Source organism: Moschus berezovskii, chromosome X (assembly GCF_049115385.1).
Source record: "Moschus berezovskii isolate FMDL1 chromosome X, NW_MosBer_1.0, whole genome shotgun sequence".
Lineage (NCBI taxonomy): Eukaryota > Metazoa > Chordata > Mammalia > Artiodactyla > Moschidae > Moschus > Moschus berezovskii.
This window is the reverse complement of record NC_142488.1, coordinates 65,042,203-65,069,765: the sequence shown is the minus strand read 5'-3', so window position 1 is coordinate 65,069,765 and position 27,563 is coordinate 65,042,203. Positions and strand designations below refer to the sequence as shown.

The following is a 27,563-nucleotide window of genomic DNA, read 5'->3' as shown; positions in this document are numbered from 1 at the left end:
CCTGTCGCTGCTTGGTAACAATGGGGAAGATAATGGCTGCCTGAGCAACGTCTCCGAGCAGGCGCTGGGCTAGAGGCGGGTCTCGACCAGCGACTCATCGGAGGCGGGCTTGAGAGCTGCGGCAGGGGAGGCGCGCAGGAGCCCCGGCGGCGGCGGCGGCGGCGGCGGCGGCCGAACCGACCGAGTCGGATCCCGACACCAAAACCGAGTAAGTGAAGCCTTGGGAAACGGATGGAGAGCGAGAGGAAGACAGCGAAGCCCTGTCTGCTGCTTTCTCTCAAAATGGCCTGAGTGGTGCATCGTGGCGGAGGCTCAGCGCCGCCTCCGGACCCCAGGCACCGGTTGCTGCGGGGGCCTCCGTGGCGTAGTCTCAGCTGCCATTTTAGTTGGGTGTATAGTCGACAGGCTTTTTGAAGAAGGGGAAGGAGGTAGGTAGTACTTCCTCTCCGTGGCCGCGCGAGCCGCAGCTGGGGCCCTCCAGAACCTTAAGAATTTGGGGGAGGCGATTTTCGAGTGTTGGCCTCAGGCATGAGAATCTTTGATCGTCTCAGGTTTTCCTCTCCTCAGTTCTCTGGAGACTTCCTTCGCCTCCTCCTCCTCCCCCTCTCTTTTACATGGCGGGCTTGGGTTTAGGAAACGGGGAAAAAATCAGGCTGCTCTAAGTTAGATGCTGGGAACTCTTGGGCCTTTAGATTTCCCAGGATTTGCAAAACCCCATTTTGAGCCTCCTGCTTCTGAAGGGCACTATCAATTAGGCGCCCCCTGAGGCCACGATGACATCTTCCCTGAGGATCTAAGACAAATGTGGTTTACTCCCTTGCTTGAATAACCCTGGCGTATCCTTTGCCAGATACCACTGCACGGATTGCCCCCAAAAGGGAGGGAAAAGCCGTTGCGTGTTTGTTGTTTTTCCTTGGCTGAGGGTGGGAATTGGGCCAAATGATTTTGAAGTTAATTTCCGTTCAATCCGTGCACAACCCAACCCCTCCCCCCTCAAAAAATGCCTAAGGGTCTCGGCTTCTGCGGGCGGTACCTGCCACGTACGCCATAGCTTTAGTAACTAGTATTAACCGGTTGGGCTTCTGCTTCCTGAATACTCCGTCCCTTTTTCCCTTATGCTGATTAATTTCAAGATGGAGGAGACAGCCACGTTCCTTCCCTAGACAGTTTCACCATACTTATTCCACAGGTTAGTCCGGGAATCTGAGGCCTAGCAGGCTTGTCTATTTAGGTCGTTCTTTCGTTTTGCGGAAAGAGGAAGCGTTTATATTAGGTTGTCATTCACTCTTAGCAAGGCCCCGCAATCATTTTTTTTTGCTGGAAATGAGTCGTCCGCATTTCCTGAATCAGAATTAACCGCAGTGGCTTTGGATGATTGAAAGGAGGAAGAAATACACTACTACTAGTCATTTTTAAAAAATTCTTGTCATTATTAAAGACAAAATGCTCTTATCACCCCATCATGTACATTATGTCCGTCCTGGATGACTTGAGAGCAGGCATCGCAGTTATCGCTGCCCCAGAATCAGTTTTCTAAGTTGTAGAAATAAAATACCCAGGAAGACCAATCTAAATATTTTTAAATTTTATTTTAGGATACTCTTATCTTACTGAAAAAGTGTTTTTCTTTAGCCTAAGATGTCCTGATGATCTTTCATACTTTAGTTCCTGCCTTAGGCTAGTGTAACATACTAAATAAGTTCTTGAAAGTAACTGTGAGAATCTGAAAATAATTACTGATATGATGCGTAAAAGCCCATTTTAAGTAAGTTTATATTAAAAGGTAGATGGGCTGTCAGCCTTTAAAAGATACCGTCTATCTAACATATAAGATTGTTGGTTCCCTCTGACCTTCTTAGTCTCCCCAAATATCCTAATACTAATGTGGAATTAGGTTGAATGATGGCGGGTGTGTATCGAAAATACATAGGATATGTAATTTTTAGGATGTGTCTGTTTCAAAGAAAATGTCTATCTTATAAAAGAGGAAGAATAATGGATTCTTTTTTTTTCTAGAGCAGAGAGTGAAGAAAACTAAAATCCAGTTTATTGTATACAATACTATGTCATAACAGTCAGGTAATTTTATTTTTTGTTGCGTCTCCTGATGATTTATGTTTAGAATGCATGTTTGAAATATTTATTGTGTTGGGGGCCCTGTAATTGAATGGGCTTCTTTGATATATGTTAGTTGGTGTCGGGCATTCTTAATGGTCAGAATGGGTGTTTTTCACTGGGAATTCAAAGGGTAGTGTTTCTGAGTAGCTGGAACCTCATTAATGCTCTGTCAATTTTCTTCTTTTAAAATAATGTCTGAAATTTATCAGTACCTGTATAGAACAGAAGGAACAAAATGGAAATTTGCTTCCTTTAATCATTGTTGGAATGGGATGGGTAGAAATAAATAGTATTTAAATGTTTATGGAATAACTAAATGAACTAACAGTAGACTGTATTACAGGAATATAATCTCAAGTTATTTTGTGTGACATTTGATATTTTTCCTTCAAGATCCGAAAAGTCATAATATATAATACTCTTAATTGATATCAACCTCTTTCATCATCGTTAAGGTAACCACATAATTTATTGTCCTAGCTAGGATGCTTTTAAGAGAAAAAGGAACATTATTTTCCTGGACAACAGGTGCAAACCAGGATTGTCCCGTGCAAACTGGGATGGGTAATTAGCCTAAATTCATAATTAATTTGTATTGAATACTTATGTGCTAGTTCCTGTGCTTCACATGCGTGATTTTGTAATCCTTACAGCCAAGCTTCATGAGGATGTTACCTGTTTTACAGAGTAACTGAGACTCAGAGGAGAAATTAGATAATTTGTTCTCAAAACGCTAATAAGTGGTAGGAGCCCCCATTTTAACCCAGGTCTGTCTGATGCCAAAGTCAATAAACTTTTATGTCCTTAGACTTGTTATTAGATTAGAAATGCAAAGAAAATGAAAGGTAGTAATAAAAAAAAATCTATAGGTTAAGTTGCATCAAAAACTTCTGTTAACACTGGAAGGAGATTTGCTTTATGAAGCAAGTGAGATTTATCTAACGATTGCACTCTTTCAGTCTGTCAGGGTTCTTGTTTCAGCTGTTACTGCCTATAATATAATTTGATAAACAATTTAAAATTAGAAGTGGTTTTAAGAAGTAGCTTAATAATGAAGTGATATCTAGAATTGTTAGGCTGGTTGGATATATTTTTCATGTTAGTCATGAACATGTAGTGAGGCCTTATATACAGTAGATCAAATGGGACATTTGCATTTCTCGAGTTACATTGTGTGTATTACGTTTTCCGTAGCTCTAGCGGATTGGGAAAAAGCAAACCACTCACCAACCTCCTGTTACCTTGATTTACCATAGAGTGGATAACAAATTCGAATATGAAAAGTGCTCTGTCAATACCAGACCAATGAGATGCTAGAATTTTGGGCCAGTGCCTAGGACTGCGACATGTTTTTCTTCTGTAAATCTATTTCCATAACATTTCTTTGTAATACAGACGTTTCCAAACCTTATAGCCCATTGATTTTTAAAAGTATACAGTTTATATGATCCTTTGACATTTTGATACCCGGTATAAGAAAGCAGTAACACTTCTATTTTTTTTCTTTCATATTTTTGAAACAGAAATTCCCCAGATAATAAAGCCATTTACTTTAGAGGTAAAAATCTTGACAGTCTTAAACAGTTTGGGATTATATTTGTGAACTTGTGGTTTTGCTCCTGAAATAGATACTTGATGTTTTTGTTGTACATAGTCTTATATTTTGGGTTTCCCTGGTGGCTCAGTGGTTAAAAAAAAAAATCTGCCTGCCAGTTGTAAAGGAGAAGTGGTTCAGATGCCTGGGTCGGGAAGATCCCCTGGAGAAGGGAATGCCCACTCCAGTATTCTTGGCTTGGAAATCCCATGGACAGAGGATCCTGGTGGGCTGCAGTCCATGGGGTTGCAAAAGAGTCGGACGTGATTTAGAGACTGAAAAACAACAAATTCTTGTATTTTAGTGCTTCAGCTCAAGGGTTTAATTTCATTTGTCAAAATATCACACATATGTTTGGAAGACTAATATCTGTAGACAGTACATGTGTGTATATAGATTTGTGGACTTACTGCAATAATTTCACAGCAGCAGTTTGGAATGCTATTATAGCATTTGTATGATGATGAACATGATCCATTCTGTGGTGGGAAGTAGATATTTGTGTTCAGTGTTTTCAAATTTTTCTGAAATGAAAAATTATCTCTTTCCTCTTGCTCTACATTTGATTGTGTGAAGAAAGGGTTTAACTCGTAATTACATTTTTCATTTTGTATTGACCAAAGTTCCTGTTAGTGTCAATTACATTTGAGGTCACCTTATAATTTATCCAAACTGGGACACTTTTAAGAGTGAAAGAAGGCCATATTAATAATCAGTACAGGACAACAGTTGTTGACTGCTACTCATATGGACAAACTGGGTATATCTGGTCACCTTTGTCATCATTTCTCTGTAGGAGCACTGGTTCAGAAATCACAGTTGTCAATGTGTTTGGTTCTGTAACACAAATTATTTTCCTCAGACAATATAGGAGTCATTTGTGTAGATGATACTTTTCAGTCACGTGATTTTAAAATAGTTCATTTTTGGTGGAAAACTTATATCTTAAAAAATAGTACTTTATTTACTAACACCAGAATTGCCAGTAATCAATGACTTTTGCATTAAAACATTTTAAAAATAAGCACATGAGCCTTTGGGGTTTTTGAGTCATTGACTTCTTGAGAATAATGAGAAATCAGAATTGAGTTAGTGTGCATAAGACCAAATTCTAATTTAGTGGCATAGCTTGGTACTAGAAGAACATGAACTGGGTAATCGAAGATTAAATTCCCTGTCTTAAGTACTTGAGTGAATTGAAATGTCATAATGGTTTCCTTTTTAAACTAACTTGTTCCTGTGAATTGGCAGCATTTGGCTTGGTCTCCATCCTTTGATTTGTTGACGTTCTTAATATTCTTTTGATTTAACTGTTTTAGAAGGTTGTTGTCATTAGAATTGTTTGTGAGCTGCAGAATTCCTGCCAAGAGATTAAACACATGCTGAATTCTTTTTTTTTCCTGATGTCCTTTTCAAGTGATAAAGATAGAATACAAGTGAGGCTAAGCTAACATTGCCATGCACATATTTTATAATCTCATACTGCTCTAGTAGTATCAGCAGTGGCAGAGGCCTTAGTACCATCCTCCAATAGGCCAATAATGGAAATAAATTGTGTGGGTGGTGAGAGGTACTGTGCAATAAGGCAGTGAAACATAAACCCTACCCTATATTTTAAAGAGGAATGCTTTGTATTTGTTTTTTAAAAATAAGATAGTCATAAAAAGAGAAGTGTATGAGTGAAATAGCAGTGAGAAAAGCACAGCTTTTAAGCTTACATCCTAGTTATTCATGTTGTTTCTTGACATTTATTTTTCCAATCTAATATTGTAATGTGATGTGGGTTATGTCATAGTCTGGATTCATAGAATTGGAAGGGTATCTTGTAGATAGCTTAATCCAGTACACTAATACTGATGGAGATCCTGAGACACAAAAGGTTAAATAATTGGCCAAATTCACATAGTTAATCTTATAGCCAAGACTAAAACCTAGTATCTTCTCTTTTTTCATTTTCACAGAGCTAAATTCCACCCTGCTACTCAGTCAACCTTTAATTTGTTGGCTGCAAATGCTGTAAAGTTTTAGTCATTCTGTATAGGAAAAATTCCCAACACTTCTGGTAACTACATTATACGATGGTATTTTATATCCAGACCTCAAATTCAGTAGTTCTTTGTGACTTGGCTTTTTTTGTTGTTTTTAACTATATTAAGTATTTTTCATTCTGATGATGGTATTATTGACCTGACATTTTCTTTATACACAAGGCTTGCCTGGCGTTAATTCTCATATGCTCTATGACGTTCTTAATGAAGAAAGAGGCTCTGTTGCAAACAGAATAATGCTTGCCCTTTTTTCAGTATGACACATTTTTATGTTGATACCTATGATTTTTTTTTATTTGGCATGTTGTACTTTAGGATACTATTGAATTTTGGAGCTTGTTTGAACATATCCAAAAGGTGACAGTGCCCAAGATAACTTCAGTAGTTGGTTGACATTAGTTTATCTTGATTCCTCCCTCCCACTGTACTTTCTGATTTTTTAAAAAGAAGTGATTTCTTCCAGACTTAATAGATGTGGTTTATTTTAAAATTGATACTCATACAACCTTTTGAATTTCAGAATTCATTTTTTATGTCTGTTGTTTTTTTAACTGTATATTTTGGTGCCTTAAATCTTAATTGATGGAGTATGTCCATTGAATATAGTATGTGTGCTTATCTTTAGCACCAGGTCTGCTGCTGCTGCTGCTGCTAAGTCACTTCAGTCGTGTCCGACTCTGTGTGACCCCATAGACGGAAGCCCACCAGGCTCCCCTGTCCCTGGGATTCTCCAGGCAAGAACACTGGAGTGGGTTGCCATTTCCTTCTCCAATGTGTGAAAGTGAAAAGTGAAAGTGAAGTCGCTCAGCCGCGTCCGACCCCTAGCGACCCCACGGACTGCAGCCTACCAGGCTCCTCCACCCATGGGATTTTCTAGGCAAGAGTACTGGAGTGGCTTGCCATTGCCTTCTCCAAGCACCAGGTCTCCTGACCCATTAATACTGAACAGTATGTTTTAAGTGACTTTTTGCCCTAACATCATAACAGAAATACATGTTTTAAAGATTAGTGTACGTGGGTTAGGAGAATTAAACACATAGCAGTGGTCAGAAACATAGTAATGTGCATAATTTATATTAATATATGATAATTACTGTAGAAGAATTGAAATCACTAAAAATGCTTTAAAATTCTCAAGGTGAATAAAATTTGCTTTAAACTCCCTAATTATAAAATAAATCTCGTTTGGTTTTCTTGCTGGCTTTTCCTCCCCAGAATTAAATTTACCTGACACAGTCATACAGTTACTGACCAGATGAGTAGTTTTTGAAATGACTGGGCAAATTTTCTAATTTGGCTACTTACTTTCCAGGAATGGATTTGGCTGTATTGGCACACAGTACTCTGAAAGAAATAAGGTTAATAAAATATGCTATGCATCTGAGGGGCAACTGTATTTAAAACAAAAATAGTAAAAGTTGACTTGTTTAAAAAGAAGCCCTGCTGGGTTCATACTGCTTACAAAAGATGTTTTGTCATTTTGGAAGTTTTCATACCAGAAGTGAACATGAACTAAGTGAAAGTAATAAAGTTGCTCAGTCATGTCCAACTCTTTGTGACCCTATGGACTGTAGCCTGCCTCAGGCAAGAATACTGGAATGGGTTGCCATTTCCTTCTCTAGGGGATCTTCCCAACCTAGGGATCGAACCCGGGTCTCCTTTACCCTCTGAGCCACCAGGCAAGCCCCAACCATCAACTAAAAAGTTGATAATGAGGTTGAATACATTGGACATGCCTGTTAGGATTGAAGGAATGTAATTGCTGGCCCTTTCGGCCTCATGGCCTTTGGTAAATCACTTACTCTCTCTGTGCTTCTGTTTCCTATCTGTAAAATAGAGTTTGTGATTCCTACTTCATAGAATTGTTGTAAGGCTTAAGTGAAATATAGGTGAAAGGGCTGTATGAATAGGGCAATGGATATTACTTTTAACTAGGAAGAGACCTAAGTGATTTAAGAACAGGTACACATTTTTTCTCTTAAGTTTTATTGGTTAAGTTTTCCATAAAAATATCTAAGTTTAAAATTGACTAATGATAACTGTATATTTAATCCAAAATTTCAGACTGCACATGAATATTATAACTCAGTATAAGGTAACTGAATGAAAAGATTTAAAATTTTCTCATTTATGATGATAGAAGGAGCCCAGTGGGTATGGGGATTCTTTTTTTCTCATACCTAATTTAGACTGGAAATGTACCACAGTGTTGTTCACCACAGAGTAGAATCTAGAGACCCATTTTATTAACATAATCTTTCACTGATCTTTTCACATCAAAATGGAGAGAGATCTGTATTTGATCATTTGAACTGCAATCTCCTGACTTCTCTGGCATGTTTTAACTTTCTGAACTTGTGATTTAGAATTATTACATTTTTTTTCATTTTTTTTACCACTTAGGTAGTGAAGGCACTGCTTAAATGAGACCAGACTCACTGGGTGTATGTTCGTAAGATGATTTTACAAGGCATTTGAAGGCATTGCTTACATTCAGGATTTCCTTTTCTTTTTTTTTTTTTTAACAAAATGTAATTAACTTCTAGTTCAGTGGACCTTGGCAAGTGTTAAAGCTGTAACATGTGCCTTGCCAGTGCTAGATTCTCTTGACCTCCACTCCCAACCCAGGGAAATGCAGAATAAAGCAGAAAAAATGAATGCTTTGGGCAAAAGTAGGGAAGCAAATAGGCTTTTTCTCTCCCTGTTCCTTAATCAACTGCAAGAAATGAACAGCATTTTAAATGGACATCTATATCTTAGCAAAAAACATGGTGTATTCTGTTTAATGAAGCCTTGCCAGTTTGATTGCAATTTTGAAATAAATGAGTATGTTGCAAGGATGCCATGTGGGGAAAATAATTTCCTTTATTTTTTCTGGTATAGGCAGGGGGAAGGGAGAGCAGCATGTTACTATGGAAGTAATAGTAATTTGGATTTTTTCACATGTTACTTTGTGTGTTTCATTGTTAAAATTTTGAATTAAAAAATAAACCAAAATAAAAATCCCTCTTGAATAGAATAACCCAACTTATAAACTCATCAGGCAGGAGCTATTTAGGATTTAGCGGTCTCCAAAATCACAGTGTTGAGAGGGTTTTGAATAGAGGTATGGTTTGTTTGTTTGTTTGTTTTGTCTCTAGTTTCCATTGTAGGAAATATTAGAATTTCTAGGTCAAGAGTGAACTTGAAGATTGGTGATTGTAATTAAGAATCATTTATTCCATGTGTTTTTGTAGAGTAGTCACCATTATCTTCCCTAGTGGCTCAGATGGTAAAGAGTCTGTTTGCAATGCAGGAGACCCAGGTTTGATCCCTGGGTGGGGAAGATCCCCTGGAGAAGGGAATGGCAACCCACTCCTATATTCTTGCCTGGAGAATCCCGTGGACTGAGGAGCCTGGCGGGCCCCAATCCATGGGGTCACAGAGAATTGGATATGACTGAGTGACTAACACTCACCTCACCCTCACCATTATTATTTTACTTTTGAAAAGTGTAAAGGGGATTCATAAATAGTGGGTTTATAGAGCAGAAACAATATATTGGGAACACTTTAGTGCTGTTTCAGTATGTGGAGTTTCTCTACCTTACAAACAAATTCTTTAAAGCTGCACTGTCCGATATATAAAAGACCTTGTGAGGCAGGAAGTGACACTAGTGGCACAGGCAAATGCTGTGTGCAGAGACCGTTGAAAAAGGTAGTCAGTAATAGCTTCTTAGGTGGTAAGATTTCATTGAACCTTGAGGAGTGAGTGAAATGGAGAGAGACTAAACGGAAGGCTCGGAGAAGGCAGTGGCAACCCACTACAGTACGTACTCTTGCCTGGAAAATCCCATGGACGGAGGAGCCTGGTAGGCCACAGTCCATGGGATCGCGAAGAGTTGGACACGACTAAGCAACTTCACTTTTCACTTTCATGCATTGGAGAAGGAAATGGCAACCCACTCCAGTGTTCTTGCCTGGAGAATCCCAGGGACGGTGGAGTCTGGTGGGCTGCCGTCTATGGGGTCGCACAGAGTCGGACACGACTGAAGTGACTTAACAGCAAACAGAAGGCTAAAGGGAGAGCCTTAGAAGTGTGAAGGTAGTAAAGTACAAGGTGTGTTGGAGGGAAAGGATGGGGCAATATAAGTGGATTGGTCTTGTCAAGAAAATGTTATAACAAAATTGTGTCACTGGGAATATGTTATTGGCTTAGTATGACCCTAGACCCAGAATAAGGAAACCAAGGGTCTGTCTATCCTTAATGACATTTTAGCCCAAAAGGTCTTTTGAAATCAGTCTATTCAAACTCCTACCTAATATCTAGCCTCTACTTGAATACTCCAGAAATTGGTAGTAGCTTGCTTCAAGAGGCTGGTTGCATCTCTACTTTTGGACAGTCTTATTTGTTTGACTGTTAAAAGACAGAATTATTTGCTTCATATTTCTTCAACTCTTGGCTCTAATTTGACCCTGTGGTTTGCTCTCTTATATGTTATAACTCCAAATATTTGAAGGTGGTAATCCTGTCCATTTTTAGTGTTGTCTTTGGGCTAGACATTTTCAAGTAATTCAGCCATTTATTTTATGGTATTCCCTAGTCACTCTAGATATTTTCTTGTGTTGTCAATGTCCTTTTGGATGTATTTTTAATGTTTCAAATACTCCACATATAGTCTGAACAGCAAGTAGCATTGACACTACTACCTATTTTTATCTGAACACTGTGACCTGGGAAAGGTTTGTCAACCTGTGACTCCAAGGTTTCTTAACGGTCAAGTTAAACATGCTTTTAACTGAGCTTTTGTTAACTAAAAACCTCAGGTCATCTTCATGTTGCCAGGACGGGTCCCCCTCCCCATCAGCTTGATAACCCTTAAAGTGTTTAAAAGTAGCACATTTACCATCATTTGTGTTGATTTCCACTCATCCTCACAGTCCACTGAGAATTCAGGATTTTTTTTTACTATATACATCTTCATTACTAACTCCCAGTGTTGAGTTGTCTGTAGATTTGGTTGGTATGTCTTTGACTTGGTTCTTTTCAAAATGCTTGACTGGGCTCTTTGCAGGTTAACATTGCTCCATAATCTTTGAGAGAGGTATTCAGCAACTGTGAATCTGTTAAATTGTATTGTCATCAAGCTCCTTGCTACTCAAACTGATTCTAGGATTAGCAGCATCAGCATTACGTGAAGGCTTATTTAAAATGCATGCTCTCAGGCCGCACCCCCAACCTACTGAATCAGAATCTGTATTTCTACAAGATTTCCAGGTAGTTCGTTTGTATGCTGAAGTTTGAGAAGCATGAACCTAGCCTATATTTCTCCATAAAATAGGATGCAAAAACTTTTCAGACTCTGTACAAAAACCAAGCCAGACGTTTCAGCAGTATTATCCTGATGCCTCTATCAAAAAGTTTCTCAACCCTGACTGTGCAGTGGAATTACCTGCAGAATTTTTAAAATGTTGCTGTCTGATTGGCCCCAGAGAAAGCTCCTTAGGTGACTTTAATGTGAGAATCTTGTAAAGCAAGTTCTATGTGAACGAAGACTATATAATGCAAATGAGATTAATTTGACAGTGAATTCCACTTCTGGTGAACATGTTTTTCTACATGTTTGCAATATATCTGATAGTCTATAGCAGAATTCCACGCGTGCCAGCCCCCCCCCCCAGGTTTTGCTGTGTTATAGCTTATAGACGTCACTTTCTTTGCAGATTAGATCATCTGGTATCCCCTGTTCTCTGATTTCTGAAAGATTGGAAATTTTGCAGTTTGGATTTTGATTTTTTTTTTTTCTTTGAGAAACTTGGTTTTTCCACTACTTCCAGTTGGAAGATGATTCTCCTTGCTGAATAAGATAGAAGTTGAGTGCCTCTACTTACCATCTTCTATTAATATACCATCTGTACCAGAGGCTTAGTAAGAGATCTCATTCTTATTTCATATTTGTTTTTCAAAGCCATTTAAAAGCTCTTTCCCATACTTTTGAAAGTTTCTGTTCCTTGTGGGCTTTAACCTCTGACGCTATTTTTAAGACTTAGTGCCATTCTTGTAACAGTCCTTGGTATGTGATTTTTCTACAGTCCTTGATATGTGATTTTTCTGTTATCTTTGGTTCCTGTCCTTCAAATGTCAGAAGTTATCAGAAATTTTTGCCTTCTTTGAAAGCTTTACATTCTTAAACCCTTTCAACCCTACTGAGTTTTCAGTTTTTCCAAATTATTTTCAGAACTATTTATTGATCTATTCCTTCGTAAGGGGACTTGGTCCTTTCATGTTGCTACTATTCAGAATATTAACTGCTTAATATTAGCCAAGTGTGATTTTCTTTGGTTTGGGAAATCATGGCTGAACTTTCTTTGTACTTTTCTGTATTTTTTTTAATTAACTGTGTGCTATTTATTACCAATACTAAGTTGTAGAAAATTTTGGCTTGTTTTTTTTTCATTGCCTGGCCCATATAACGTTAATGGGTGTTTTATTTAATCTGTTGACGTCTAGTCTTACAGTTTCAAGTTATTTTAAAAACAGCATCTTTCAGAAATTTCAGCAGCAGCAGTCTTACCAAAATTAAGAAATCTTAGTTATGAAATTAGGAAACTCCAAAAACTATTAAGGTCTCTCTCCCTTTCCCTTTCCTTGAGATAATTCATCTTGTTTCTTTAAAGAATGATAGACTAGTTCTAAGAATAATGATCTAAGAAAAACAATGGAGATGTGCCCATGTATAGACTAAAATTTGTTTAGACTCATCAGACAGGTAGACAGTCTTCTTTGTTTTTTTAATATCTGAAAGATGGTTTGTTTTTATTTTTCTCTAGTATTGACATAAACATCCAGATGCTTTGTGTTTTGTGTGTTGGATTAAATCGCAGTACCAACATACATTACTGCTTTTCCACACATCAGATTTTCACATGTTTCTGAATTAACTTTTTTTTTGTCACTGTGAACTTAAGTCAATTTGGGGTTGGAAGGAAAAGAATATACTAGTGAGTGACAATTAAGTTTTGGCTAGTTTTATGTACTATCCAGAGTAGGGGTTGACAAACTTTTTATGTAAAAGGCCAGATAGTAAATTTTTTTTAACTTTGCTAATCAGAATTGAACATATTACATAGTTATTTATATAAAAAGAGAGAAGCGAAATTTCCACAAAGTTTTTCTTGATGTAATAATAAATGAGTACAATGTTTTATAATATAGGTCTACTAGTGAGAAGAATGGTATTCTTTTTGGTGGGATAACATTTTACTTAATTGGGGCTAAACATTCTTCATCATCAGAATCATTTGCAGATGTCCATTTAGTGTTTTCTGATTTGAAATGAGATTTTACATATTTCGTCATTGAAAATGTCTTCACAGATACAAGTACGCTGTCTAATCAATACACAAGCATATAATTTTAATTGTAAATTTGCCTGACTAGATATATTTTTGCTCTACGCATATTTTTTTTTTTTTACCACCATTTCAGCTGTAACACATCTTCGCAGATTCCACCTCAGGTTGTGCTGAATTAGTATTTCTCAGCTTCTTTGAAAATGTTATCACCTGTAGTTAGTTCCATGCAAACTATTCATAGAGACTACTTCTTTAGTTACTTCAAACTCCTCAAATAACTTGACTCTTTGAATAAGCAACTGAATAGTATCAGTTATATTTGTCAACTCATCAAGAACCAAAGGGAACTACTCATTTGCTTCCTTGTTTTTCACTTGATGATTGATATATCCCAGTATCATCACTTTTTGAACAACTGTTCTCATTAAAAGGCTAATAATCTTAAATCAGTTTATTTTCTGTGGATTATTTGTTTAGCTTCTGCAGTCAAACACAGTTTAGCTAACATAGCATTGATAAATGTCTTTCCTTGCTTAGCGAACAAATGAGCCACTTAGAGACTTACTCTGGTTGAAGCCTCATTTTTTATTTTTGTGAGGAAATATTTTGTGATATTTATTTTAAATTTTCTAATTTTTCAGACTGTAGCTTTCCTGTGAATTGGAAATACTATGATGAGTGCTTAGTCTAATAATAATGCATATTTTATTATTTTAGCACAGTTTTAGTATTATTGCATTATAAATATAATATTTGCCATCTACTCTAATAAAATAATCCATACACCACTATGCCTTTAGAGATGGTACTCAGTGTTCATCAAGTTTTACTGGAATACAGCTGTACACATTCATTTACATATTGTCTGTGGGCTGCTTTCTTCCTGTAATGGCAGAGTTGAGTAGTTGTGACAGAGACTATGTGGCACTGTCACTGCTTTGCACTGGCAATCTGTGCACTGCAAGTCGCAGTGATGCAATTATAACTTGACAGCATTTCAAGTGCCATGCTTATACTGTAACATTTTTCTAAATTACCAGTGCACACTCATTGTATTAAATGGAGAAAGTGGACTTGACCATTAGCATTTTTAGAACTTCTATTCTACATGTCATATCTCTGTGAGAGGCAATAGAGCATAGAGAAACCTGAATTCAGATTGTCTGGGTTCAGCTTCTGGCCCTGTCACTTGTTAGTTGTGTAACCCTGGTCAAGTTATATAACCTCTCTATACTTTAGTTTCTTCATCTGTAAAAAAGGAATAACAACCGTGTTTGTGCACAGTGTCATTGTGAAGACTAAAAAACAAAAGCAATTGTAATAGTGCCAAGAATTCAGTAAGCTGCTTGGGTCTAACCTTGTTGAACAGACACCGTTCAATTCTTGCTACACTGCTGAATTCTTATCTGTATTTCTCTAACCAAACTTTACTCTGAACAAGTAGCTAAGAATTTATTTATTGGATCTCATAATTTTCACACATCACAAAATATTCTCTTAGAAAAACATTTAAAAGTGTAATAATCATTCTTAGATCTCAAGGAGAAAAAATAGTCACCAGGGCTAAGTTTGGTCCATGGGCCATAGTTTGCCAACCCCTGACCTAGTCTTTTAATCCATGTCTCAACCTGAATTCTGGATTTTCACATAATTAAAACTGTTCTATAGAAGATACGCTGACTTCTGTTTTCAAGAGTGATCTCCTTTCTCCTTTAGATAATTTTCCACTTGTTCGTCAAGATGGAAAGCTCAGATTGTAACGATAAAGGAAGTGGTGATCAGTCTGCAGCACAGCGCAGAAGTCAGATGGACCGATTGGATCGGGAAGAAGCTTTCTATCAATTTGTAAATAACCTCAGTGAAGAAGATTATAGGCTTATGAGGGATAACAATTTGCTAGGCACCCCAGGTATGGAATGTGTAGTTTAAAGATTTATATATATAAATTGCTGGTCTTTAAAAAAACAACTATTTTTAAAATGTATTGTTTACCATTGTGAAGTATGATTTTAATACCAGGGATATAGAATGAAATTTACTGCTGTACTTATTTTTTTTAATTTATTTATTTTAATTGAAGGCTAATTACTTTACATTATTGTATTGGTTTTGCCATACATTGACATGAATCTGCCCCGGGTATACATGTGTTCCCCATCTTGAACCCCCCTCCCACCTCCCTCCCCATCCCATCCCTCTGGTTCATTACTTGATTTTGTTCACTCATATTTGGAATTATCCTATGTCAGGATTTTTAGTAAGGAATTATATTATGAATTTATAGTAAGCTGAATTGAAAAGAGTGGAGCTGAACAATCTTTTTGTTATTTATCTTTATTTAACTTACTAGACAGTGGTCTGGAAAAGCTAATGGGAACTTTGGTTCTTAGGACAGACTTAACTCTGTTTTGTCATCTCTCATTCTCTGAATATGTCCCAATCATAATCAACCAGAGCTGGCCTTGGGTAAAATAGTTGGTTATTCAGAAATTTGTGCTTGGTTATTCTCTTTTGCCTCATTAGGTCCCATTTGATTCTAGTTAAAATTCATTATATCACTTCCTCCTCATTTCTATTTAATTCTATTAACGTTTGAGTGATTGCTTAAATTTTAAAATGTAAGGTGTTAGCATGGTTGTTATGAGACAGAATGCATTTTGAGCCAGGAGTACCCAACTTGAGTCAGAATGCCAGAGTTGGCATTCTTGCCCTGCTATATATTAGCAAATCAGCTTATTCACTCTGAGTTTGTTTGTCTTAAAATGCAGATAATATCTATCTTCCAGAGTTGCATTTTTAAAGAATGAGGTATTGTATGCAAAAGCATATTGTAAACTGGAAAGGAATACAAATAAATATAAGTTGTAATGTCACGCTCTCAAATAGGTGAATTTTACTCAGGTTCCTACTCTTTGGTTGTCATCTCAGATGGAAAAGTCATTGGATTTTATTTATAACTTCGCAAACATTTGAAACTGTTTTCAGGTGAAAGTACTGAGGAAGAGTTGCTAAGGAGACTACAGCAAATTAAAGAGGGCCCACCACCACAAAACTCAGATGAAAATAGAGGTAAGTTTTTCTTGGGATAGGGGTGTAAAGGATGAAATGGATAAGGAGCTTCCTAATGATAAACGTCAGCCAAAGATAATCCAGCAGTAGCACAAATTAATTTGAATTGGCATTTTCTTGATATTTGGTGAGAATGTTAACTTTTTTTTTCCCTGCTTCACCTTTGGGATTTTTTGAGTTTTAATTGGGATATAGGAATGTCCTGTCTTAAATGTGATCATTTTTTTTTTATTTTCCACTTTCATTGAAATTCCCCCATACCCACTGAATTATTCCTTCCTTATAAACCTGAGTTCCTCACCAGCAGAAAGGTTGCATTGTCTGTGGTTCTCAGTGGGATATAATGTCTGGAGACATTTTTGGTTGGGAGTTTGCTGTTTGCTGTAGTGGGTGGAGGTAAGGGATGCTGCTAAACATCCTAAAATGCACAGCACAGCCCCCACAACAAAGAATTATTTGGCTCAAAATGTAAATAGTCCCACTGTTAAGAAATCTTGTTCTTTCCTTAGGTCTGGTGTTTCTCCTTCAGTGTGAAATATGATAGCAATTAGGTTGTGGAATGTGCTGTATATATACTGTGCTGGGTTCAGACTCTTTACTTGTTCTGACCTCTAATTTCATGTTAATTTAAAATCTTGGTAACATGAAGAAGAAACCTGTAAATCTTGTTTATATTTTTGCAAAATCTAAATCAGTCTTATAGTTTGTAAATGTCCTGTATTATCTAAGGCACTTAAGTCAAGAGCCCAAAGAAATGTTGTAGACTAATAAAAATTTAACCAAAAAAATGTAATTTGAACTAAAATACTAGCCCTGTACCTTAACTGGTGTTTTACCTTATTTGATTATGTTAGTGTTTTGACAGTGGACTGAAAAAATGTCTTCTGTCAGTTCCCAGTGGTACACTAGGCTCTCTATACAATGCTAAAAATAGACTTCCTCCCAATTCCCTTTTTTAAAAAATGCTTTAAATTTCTCTAGGCTTAGCTTGCTGTTTTAAAATGGAATTGAAAGTTTCCTGCTTTTACTTGCCAATCAGTACCAGTATAGTTAAAAAAAATCTGTAAATTGAAATCTGTTCAGAATGTTTTTCTGTTAATAATATGAAGTTTCAGAGTAAAATTTCCTATTTTTAATAGTTACTTTTCTCCCTCCCCTTTTTAAAAAACAGGTGGAGACTCTTCAGATGATGTATCTAATGGTGACTCTATAATAGACTGGCTTAACTCAGTCAGACAAACTGGAAATACGACAAGAAGTGGGCAAAGAGGAAACCAATCTTGGAGAGCAGTGAGCCGGACTAATCCAAACAGTGGTGATTTCAGATTCAGTTTAGAGATCAATGTTAACCGTAATAATGGGAGCCAAAATCCAGAGAATGAAAATGAACCATCTACAAGACGTTCTAGTGGAGAAAGTATGGACAACAACAGCCAAAGACAAGTGGAAAATCCACGCTCTGAATCAACATCTGCAAGGCCACCCAGATCAGAACGAAATTCAACTGAAGCATTAACAGAAGCCCCACCTACCAGAGGTCAGAGAAGGGCAAGAAGTAGGAGCCCAGACCATCGGAGAACCCGAGCAAGAGCTGAAAGAAGTAGATCACCTCTACATCCAATGAGTGAAATTCCGCGAAGATCTCATCATAGTATCTCATCTCAGACTTTCGAGCATCCTTTGGTAAATGAAACTGAAGGAAGTTCTAGAACCCGGCACCACGTGACATTAAGACAGCAAATAAGTGGACCTGACTTACTAACTAGAGGTCTTTTCGCAGCTTCTGGAACAAGAAATGCCTCACAAGGAGCAGGATCTTCAGACACAACTGGCAATGGTGAATCTACAGGATCAGGCCAGAGACCTCCAACCATAGTCCTTGATCTTCAAGTAAGAAGAGTTCGTCCCGGAGAGTATCGGCAGAGAGATAGCATAGCTAGCAGAACTCGGTCAAGGTCTCAGACACCAAACAACACCGTCACTTATGAAAGTGAACGAGGAGGTTTTAGGCGTACGTTTTCACGTTCTGAGCGAGCAGGTGTGAGAACCTATGTCAGTACCATCAGAATTCCCATTCGTAGAATCTTAAATACTGGTTTAAGTGAGACTACATCTGTTGCAATTCAGACCATGTTAAGGCAGATAATGACAGGTTTTGGTGAGTTAAGCTACTTTATGTACAGTGATAGTGATTCAGAGCCTAGTGGCTCAGTCTCGAGTCGAAATACGGAAAGGTCAGAGTCACGGAATGGAAGAGGGGGTTCTGGTGGCAGTAGCGGTTCTGGTTCAAGTTCCAGTTCGAGTCCTAGTTCCAGTTCCAATGGTGAAAGTTCAGAGACTAGCTCAGAGGTATTTGAAGGCAGTAATGAAGGAAGCTCATCATCAGGCTCATCAGGTGCCAGGCGAGAGGGTCGACACAGGGCCCCAGTAACATTTGATGAAAGTGGCTCTCTGCCATTCCTTAGTCTCGCTCAGTTTTTCCTCTTAAATGAGGATGATGATGACCAACCTAGAGGACTCACCAAAGAACAGATTGACAACTTGGCAATGAGAAGTTTTGGTGAAAACGATGCATTAAAAACCTGTAGTGTTTGCATTACAGAATACACAGAAGGCAACAAACTTCGTAAACTACCTTGTTCCCATGAGTACCATGTCCACTGCATCGATCGCTGGTTATCTGAGAATTCTACTTGTCCTATTTGTCGCAGAGCAGTCTTAGCTTCTGGTAACAGAGAAAGTGTTGTGTGATTAAGGTCTGAACTCTCAGCTATGTAGCTGGTATAGTGATGGGCAAACAGGAATCACTTGCTTTCTGTCCACTTTTTGAGTGGTGCTTAAATGTAAAGTAGCAACCTGAATTGAGTCATTGCTTTCTGAATTAGTCATTGTCCTTTCTCTAATTTCTGTTCCAAAATAAAAGGAAATATTTAAAAAGCAACATGTTAGGACATAAAAATCTGATTTCAGTATCAGTAATTGTTATTACTGATGATTTATCATATACTTGTCAGTTTCTCCTTTGTTATCTTAAAAGGTCTGCCTTAGCAATGACTCTTACCTGTTTCATATTGATCTTTAAAGTTTCATATGCCATAGGAAAGAGGGGTGAAGGAAATTCCCAGTTTAGACTCAGTTACAGTACACGTTTCCTAAGTGACTGCTTAAAGCTATACCGTTCCCAGTTGTTAGTTGGCACACATTCAGCTACATTCTGAATATCATTTGTTCACCTTTCAGACAAGGTGATATTGGACTTATCAGTGTAAATAACACTAAGATTAGGATCTTCTAAGTGTATAACTGTCTTCTAAGCCCATCACTGTGGCACACTGTAGAGTGAGCTTATAGTTTAATTGAGATATTTATCTTGTGGAAATATTAAAAAAAAAGCCTATGCTTGTGTAAGTGAAAAAATCACATTCATTTGTTTAAAAATGTAAAGCTATTTTGTAGAGGCTCAGTACTTTTTCCAATGCACTGTTGTATTAATGCATTAATTGTAAAGTACCATGCTTAGAAATGAAAAAACTGCTTTTTGTGAGCCAACATAGTAAAAAAAAAAAAAACACACCAAACAAAGTACAAAGCTGCTTTTGTAAGTGTGTAGATGTAAGAGCAGAACATATCTATAATATTTAATGTATGTGAACAGCTACTGTGACCTGCAAAGGAAAGGACAGAGTATGGATTTAGGCAGGAAATGAAAGAGGGAGGATAGAGAAAACTGCTTGGAAGAACTTAAACTTTTCAGGAAGACAGTAATTCCACAGACTTGAACTAGTTTCATATGGTGAGATCCTTGGCACAGTATTCTACTTGAGCAGATGAAGCAAATTTAGCAGAGTTTTGGTTTAAGAAAAACAAACCACTACCCCCTAGCACAAGTTACATTGATGTTTTTGCAAGTTTGCTTCTCAAAAAAAAATGGAGGAAAGAGACTATAAACCACCTATTTAGCATAAGAATTGAGGTTGACACAGATGTGTATACTAGTAGGAAAGTCTCAAATTTTGCATTGTTTTTGGTATTTGTTATTCAAGGTACCAGTGCACACTTGTTGCTATCTCTAATACAGACCTAATATCTCATATCTAAAGACAAGATGAAGAACTAAGGATTTTTATTTTTTGTGGAAAGTGAGTCGTGTTGGGTTATTTGAAATTCAGATTTTAATTGTGCTGCCCATATTTGAAGATGAGAGGGCTGACTCACAATCTATGGGATGTGCACTTTATGTTGTTTCCTTAGTAAGCTTTGTGATGAACCCCAGTACTCTTGCCGACTTTCTCTTGAGGCTGGTTGGGGTTAGGATTAGTCTGACTGTGGAGGACTGTCTTTTTCTGGAAAATGCTAGTGGGCCCAAAGAGGGATTGAACACATCCTTGGCTCTTAACAAAGTGAGCTGATTACCCAGGTGTACGTAGTCAGATGCTCTACACAATAAACAAGTCTGCTTTAGAAATTATCTGGCTACCTTAACTGTTACCAACCCAGCTGTAAAGATTATTTCAAAGCTCTTTCTTTTATGTTTTCCTCTGGCTTTCAATCCTACCTAAGTATCAAGGAAATTGTAAATATGGTAGTTGTTTACTAAAGATATGTACTGCTCTTGCAAGAAAATAATGTCCAAACAAAGCTTCACTTATTTTTTTTTAATATAAGCAGATTTTACTGTTTATGGCGCTTATGTAATACATTTTATCTTTCTAAAAAAATTGTCCATGTAAAAGTCAGGATTCGTTTATATTTGTGAGCCTCCTTGTATCCTTTACTAAGGGTGTAATCTACGGTTTTCAGATCTGCAGGGTAGTCCTGATTGGCTAAAAACAAACTCATTTTCCTCTTGGTATAAAATGTCCCATTATAATAGGGGTGTTCATTTTAAATAGTTTAAAAACAACTGTATCACATTCTAAGCATAAAAGAAAGTTATTAACAGGTACCTTCCTAACCTCCCAAGATGTATTATTACTCATTTGTGAAGTATTAAGATTAACTCATGCAGAATGCTGGTTATGAATGTAGATACTGAAGCTATTCATAAACACTGGAAATAGAATTTTAACTTTTTAGCCTTCAATGCACATATTGGACATGTGCATGTGAAAACCTTTTTCAGTAGCACTCATTAATTTCCATTGGACTGTGTAGAATGGATTCAAATATTTTAGTGGAATTTGCTACTTGATTATTTTTTTTTGCAAGGTTCATGACCAATATGTACTTACTAGTATGGACATTGAAGACAAGGTCATTTGTAGGTGTCAGATGTACAGTGGAGAACAAAAATCTTTTTTCCCACCTGCATCCAAACAACTGTTCTCTTGAGGGAGCATTTTCTTGCAAAAGACTTTACATTTCATTTTGTACCTTTGCACTTTTTCTTTATTACAGAAAGGTTCTGTCTTGAGGACCTAGTTTGAACTTCATGCAATAATAGGAACAAGAAAAAACAATGTTGGGGCATTACATTGTTCAATGCATAGGGAAAAAGTACTAAAAACTGAATTTTCTTGAATATTTCAGATTATTTTAAAAAATTCATTTACTAGTCTGAAACGTTTGAGGTGTTTAACTGCAAGCAGCTGACATGATTGAGATTTATTAGTACTAAAAACAAAATTGAACAAGTTAGCTTTAAAGTTTGCAGACTTTAGCAACACTAGAAGATGAGCCAAACTGTTAATTTGAAATATTTGCTCTAAAAAGAACAAATTAGTTATACCTTAGTGGTGTTAATGGAGGGTGGGGATTGAGAAAAGTGTTCATGTTAGTGTTTGTATAAACAATTACAAAAAAACATTTAGTACCAGGATTGTGTGTATGTGTGTATACATGAAATCTCTAAAAACATGGTCATGGGAGTTCATCCAAAATTTAAGGTTAGGAAACTGTTACCAGTGTTACCTCAAGTAATCCCCCCCCACAACATGTTTTTTTACCTGCCAAGTATTGTCTCTTAATGTCAGTGTCTCAGATTATTTTTATGAAGGGTTATCACTTAATATGCTTTGTATTTAATCACCTGCTTCTCAGATGTCCATGACATGAAATGGGGCAGCATCAGCCCTAACTTTTCAGCAGTTCTCAAAATACCCACATAATAGGGAAGTGAATGTTGCAAAATGCTTTTTAAAAAGCCATTTTTACAGCTTGCTAGAATACAGTGGCACCTTGTGGTTGTTTTTGATACTTTTAAAGATGGAGGATATTTTTATTTCCCACTTTACTCTACCCCTTTTCTTTGCTGTTTGTGAACAAGAAATATTTATAATCTGCCTTATTTGAGTTTTTAAGTTTTACCGGCTTCCCTGTCAAATATATTACCAATACTAAATACATAGAAGCCACATTTGCGGGCACTTTTGTCTTATAAGACTATGCTGATTGCTACTTACTAAAGTATACTGTACCTTAGTAATGCAAGAGATTGATAAGGCACATGTTCAAATATAAGGCATTTATTTTCCCTTAATTCTTTAGTATGTGTAATATTCAATAATTGCTTCCCTGGTAGCTCTGTTGATAATGAATCCACCTACAATGCAGGAGACCCAGGTTTGATCCCTGGGTGGGGAAGATCCCTGGAGAAGGCAATGGCAACCCACTCCAGTATTCTTAGCTGGAAAATCCCATGGATTATTCAATAATTATTATTCAGCAATATTCAGTAATTTGTAATTCATTAGCGAGTAAATTGTTCACTTTGGGAAAAAACATTTGAAAATGTAAATCAACTTACACTTCATTTGGAAAGTTAAAATGCAAGGTCCAAGTAACTAGTATTTCATTTATTTTCAAATTAGATTTTTAGAAAGCAGCTAAGAAACAGCTGTGAGTTATATACCTACCCTTTACATTTTAGCATTCTGAAAAGAGTGCTTAACTGGAACATTACTAAAATAGGAATATTGGAACAAGTAAGCAATCTGATTTGAGTAACTCCATTTTGTATCTAAAATGCAGTATATTTGAGCTGATGGAATGTTCAAGGAATAACAACAGTTTATATCAGTTTTATTATTTTCATGTCTACATAGGAGTTCAAATTTCAAGAAAATAGGCACACCCTCCAACAGTCTCAAAATCACCAAAATACTTATCTGGTTAGGATTTGTTTACTAAAGACCCCCAAGCTTAGACTGATATCTTAAAGACATGCAGTGAAAGTGAACCCCCATAATGTATGACTGTGCCTAGTTATTTCAGGGTTCCTCTATCAGTTCCTCATATTGCAGATTTTTCTTAATACCAAGATATGGCTGAACCGGCTGCCCAGCCTTAACTCTTTTCAATGCCCATTGGCTAACATTATTTGAACTGAGTGATTTGTATGTGCTTTAACTGTCCAATGTTTGGATTTTACCTCTTTATAACTCCATTTGTTCCTGGTGCTGCTTTTAAAGATATAGGGCCATGTGATCCGGTATCAAGTTGAGTAGGTACGCAATTGGCCTGATTATGTATCTGTGCCTGTTTTGTCTTCTCCCAAGAAGAGCTGCTTTGGTATAGATGTTTACTTAGATTCGGATAAAGAACTGGGCAGCGGTTTTGGAAAGCTTTCCATAGCCTATAAGAATCTAAAGGGATTTGGAGGGGGAACAGTAATAAAGGCTGCCTTTATGTCTTTGAACATGAAGCACATAAATGTATGTTCTGTAAAGACTATAGTGATTGTTATACCAGGGCTTCCTGACCTCTGGGAGAGACTTTCAGAAAAGCAGAAAGGAGCACAAAAGTGAAGTGAATTTGGTTGTCTTACTTTATCTGGTTTCTCATTTTCTTTGAATTTAAAGCTGAACATAACACCCTTTTCCAATATCTATCCAGCAGACTCCTGGTTGGGAAGCCCTGTATTAAATTTTGAGAATGTACCCAGATTCCTTTTTTTTTTTTTTTTTGTACAGTGCTTTCTTTACACCTGCTAAAAATTAACTTGTTTAAAGCAAAACAAGACCTTGAAAGGTCAGTCATATTAAAGCTGGTTTGATTATTAATAGTTATCTTTTAGGAAGAAGCTTTTTCCCTATGTAAGATGTCATACTGCAGATTTAAAATATAGACTATCAATAAAATGCATGAAGTGATCATTTGTGCTTGATCATCTCTCCTTGGGTTTTTCTTTTAAAAGAGGAATCTGATAAAGATTCTGTTGCTTCACACCAATGCCAGATAGACATGGTTTTAAAAATCATGTAGAATTACAGTGCAACCTTGATTTTGATTCCCCTCACTGTTTGAGTGTGGGCAGGTACTGGTTTATGAAATATAACTTGCGTCCTGTATCATGTAATGGCTTAATTTTTCAGTGGTAAAATAAAAGATTAAAGTCTATTCGTATATAAGAATCCTGGAAACATTTGTGTAAATGACATTTTAAGTAGGTGCATCTTTGGTGTTTCTTGTATTACTATTGACCTGATGATTCCCTTGCCTGACCTCTGTAAGTATAAAGACTTGTCTAGGTGTGCATGTGTACTCAGACAGCTTTTGTCTTCCATTCCTACTTCCAACTTTTCACACATGTTGCTTAAACCCCTAAGAGTCTTTGTTTCTAAGTAAGTCATCATATTCTGATATGTGGATTTGACTTCCCCTTGATACTGGTATTCGTTTAACTAATTTTATCATAGCTTCATTTCCTCTAGTGCCTAACTACAGAACCCTATCATTGGCATAGGAACATGGTTCCTCAGAATAATTTTGGAGTGTTCAATGCTTCTTTGCCTCATACCCTTCCAGGGTTTTAGTGTTTTTCATGATTCTGTTTGTAGCTCAAGAATGCCACTGAAAAGTTCATATTCTAGATAACAAAGTAAGCCAGTACACTGGCATCTTATTGAGGGAAATTTAGTGAAAAGGACCATTACCTAGAACAGAGAACCTGGTACATCAGAGTGGATTATAAACTATATTGTTATGAGGGTTTCCTTCATAGCTCAGTAGAGAATCCACCTGCAATGCAGGAGACTCTGTTTTGATTCCTGGGTCGGGAAGATCTGCTGGAGAAGGGATAGGCTATCCACTCCAGTATTCTTGGGCTTCCCTTGTGGCTCAGCTGGTAAAGAATCTGCCTGCAATGCGGGAGACCTGGATTCGATCCCTGGGTTGGGAAAATCCCCTGGAGAAGGGAAAGGCTACCCACTCTAGTATTCTGGCCTGGAGAATTCCATGGACTGTATAGTCCATGGGATCACAAAGAGTTGGACACAACTGAGTGACTTTAACTTTCATATTGTTAATGATCATTTAAAAAACAGGAAAGCTAGGGTCCAGTTTCTTTGACGTCTTTAAATTCATTCAATGTTTAAATCAGATGGTACAATGGTTTACTAATAGCTATGATATTTTCTGATTGCTGTCAGGTATTTTATTGTTATAAATTAATCCTTCCATTGATTCTGAGGTATATTATTGCCACTCTATTTGATAATTTGCCCAAGGTCACATAGTGAGTGGCAGAGTATTTCCAAGTCAGATCTGATTTGAGAGCTTGTTTTCACATTGTGCTCTTAATTCTGCTACCATAATACAGTCCCTAATTGTTTTTTTTTTTTAATACTTGTCTCAAAAGGTTGGCTTGAAGCTCAACATTCAGAAAACAAAGATCATGGCATCTGGTCCCATCACTTCATGGGAAATAGATGGAAAAACAGTGGAAACAGTGTCAGACTTTATTTTTTTGGGCTCCAAAATCACTGCAGATGCTGATTGCAGCCATGAAATTAAAAGACGCTTGCTCCTTGGAAGGAAAGTTATGACCAACCTTGATAGTATATTAAAAAGCAGAGACATTACTTTGCCAACCAAGGTCCGTCTAGTCAAGGCTATGGTTTTTCCCGTGGTCATGTATGGATGTGAGAGTTGGACTGTGAAGAAAGCTGATCGCCGAAGAATCGATGCTTTTGAACTGTGGTGTTGGAGAAGACTCTTGAGAGTCCCTTATACTGCAAGGAGATCCAACCAGTCCATTCTAAAGGAGATCAACCCTGGATGTTCATTGGAGGGACTGATGCTAAAGCTGAAACTGCAATACTTTGGCCACCTCATGCGACGAGTTGACTCACTGGAAAAGACTGTGATGCTGGGAAAGGTTGGGGGCGGGAGGAGAAGGGGATGACAGAGAATGAGATGGCTGGAGGGCATCACCGACTCTGTGGACATGAGTTTGAGTGTACTCCGGGGGTTGGTGATGGACAGGGAGGCCTGGAGTGCTGTGATTCATGGGGTCGCGGAGAGTCGGACACGACTGAGCGACTGAACAACAACAACAAGTCCTAGAGTAATTACTTACAAGGTATCATTTCTTAGAATAAACATTGGGGGAGTTTGCCAAGGAAAATTTAAAGGGCAAATCTGAGGAGGATTAAAGATCACATAGTGTAAATTTTGTTAATCACTTTGGGCACTATGAGTATCAAGGGATTTCATTTCCAAAAGTTTGGAAGGAGGCAGGAATGCGTTTTACAAATCTGTAATGTTAATGGTCATCTTAGTCTCATTAAATGTGCTCTTGGCCCTAGTTACAACGATTTGAAATATGAAATGACTGGAAAAAAATTGCAGCCTTTTCTCTTAGTATGCCAACTACTTGATTGGCGTCCAAGTCAATGCCCTTTAAAGTTGCTTTGGGCAACCACAGGCATTCAAAGAGTGTCATTGTTGCTCAGAAGATATTTGGAACTTTTGAGCAACTGAGAGAAGCAGCCATTATTCAGGTTCGTTCATGTTATTTGTATCCTTGAGATGAATCTTGGCTGTTTTGAAGAATTCTTTTTCTCCATGGAGATTTGCCACCAATAAGCATATTCAGAAGAATACTATGTAGTCTGAAAGCAACCAAAACATGGCATTTCAAGTACTAGATTTAGAATAAGTAAATTGCTGCAGAGGTGAGTGCTTTAAAATGGTGATCACGTCTCACTCAACATTTAAACATGGAGAAATAGGATCCCTACTCACAGTTCAGTCACTCAGTTGTGTCCAACTCTTTGTGACCCCATGGACTGCAGCACGCCAGGCCTCACTGTCCATCACCAACTCCCAGAATTTACTCAAAACTCATGTCCATCGAGTCGGTGATGCCATCCAACCATCTCATCCTGTGTCGTCCCCTTCTCCTCCCACCTTCAATCTTTCCCAGCATCAGGGTCTTTTCAAATGAGTCAGCTCTTCACATCAGGTGGTCAAGGTATTGGAGTTTCAGCTTCAACATCACTCCTTCCAATGAACACCCAGGACTGATCTCCTTTAGAATGGATTGGTTGGATCTCCTTGCAGTCCAAGGGACTCTCAAGAATCTTCTCCAACACACAGATCAAAAGCATCAATTCTTCAGCGCTCAGCTTTCTTTATAGTCCAACTCACATCCATACATGACCACTGGAAAAACCATAG

The 27,563-nt window shown here is 37.4% G+C and overlaps 1 protein-coding gene across 2 annotated transcripts; it reads left to right on the top strand.

Moving 5' to 3' along the window:
* RLIM (ring finger protein, LIM domain interacting) lies at positions 1-24,500 on the top strand. 2 transcript variants are annotated; one of them, XM_055438397.2, is made up of 5 exons: positions 1-208; positions 2,017-2,079; positions 14,811-15,003; positions 16,080-16,163; positions 17,335-24,500. In XM_055438397.2, the coding sequence occupies exons 3-5, from the start codon at positions 14,835-14,837 to the stop codon at positions 18,912-18,914; spliced, it is 1,833 nt and encodes a 610-aa protein (XP_055294372.2). In that variant the 5' UTR covers positions 1-208; positions 2,017-2,079; positions 14,811-14,834; the 3' UTR covers positions 18,915-24,500. The 2 variants fall into 2 exon arrangements, with proteins under 2 accessions (XP_055294372.2, XP_055294373.2); XM_055438398.2 differs by lacking the exon at positions 2,017-2,079.
* Positions 24,501-27,563: the final 3,063 nt, after the last annotated feature.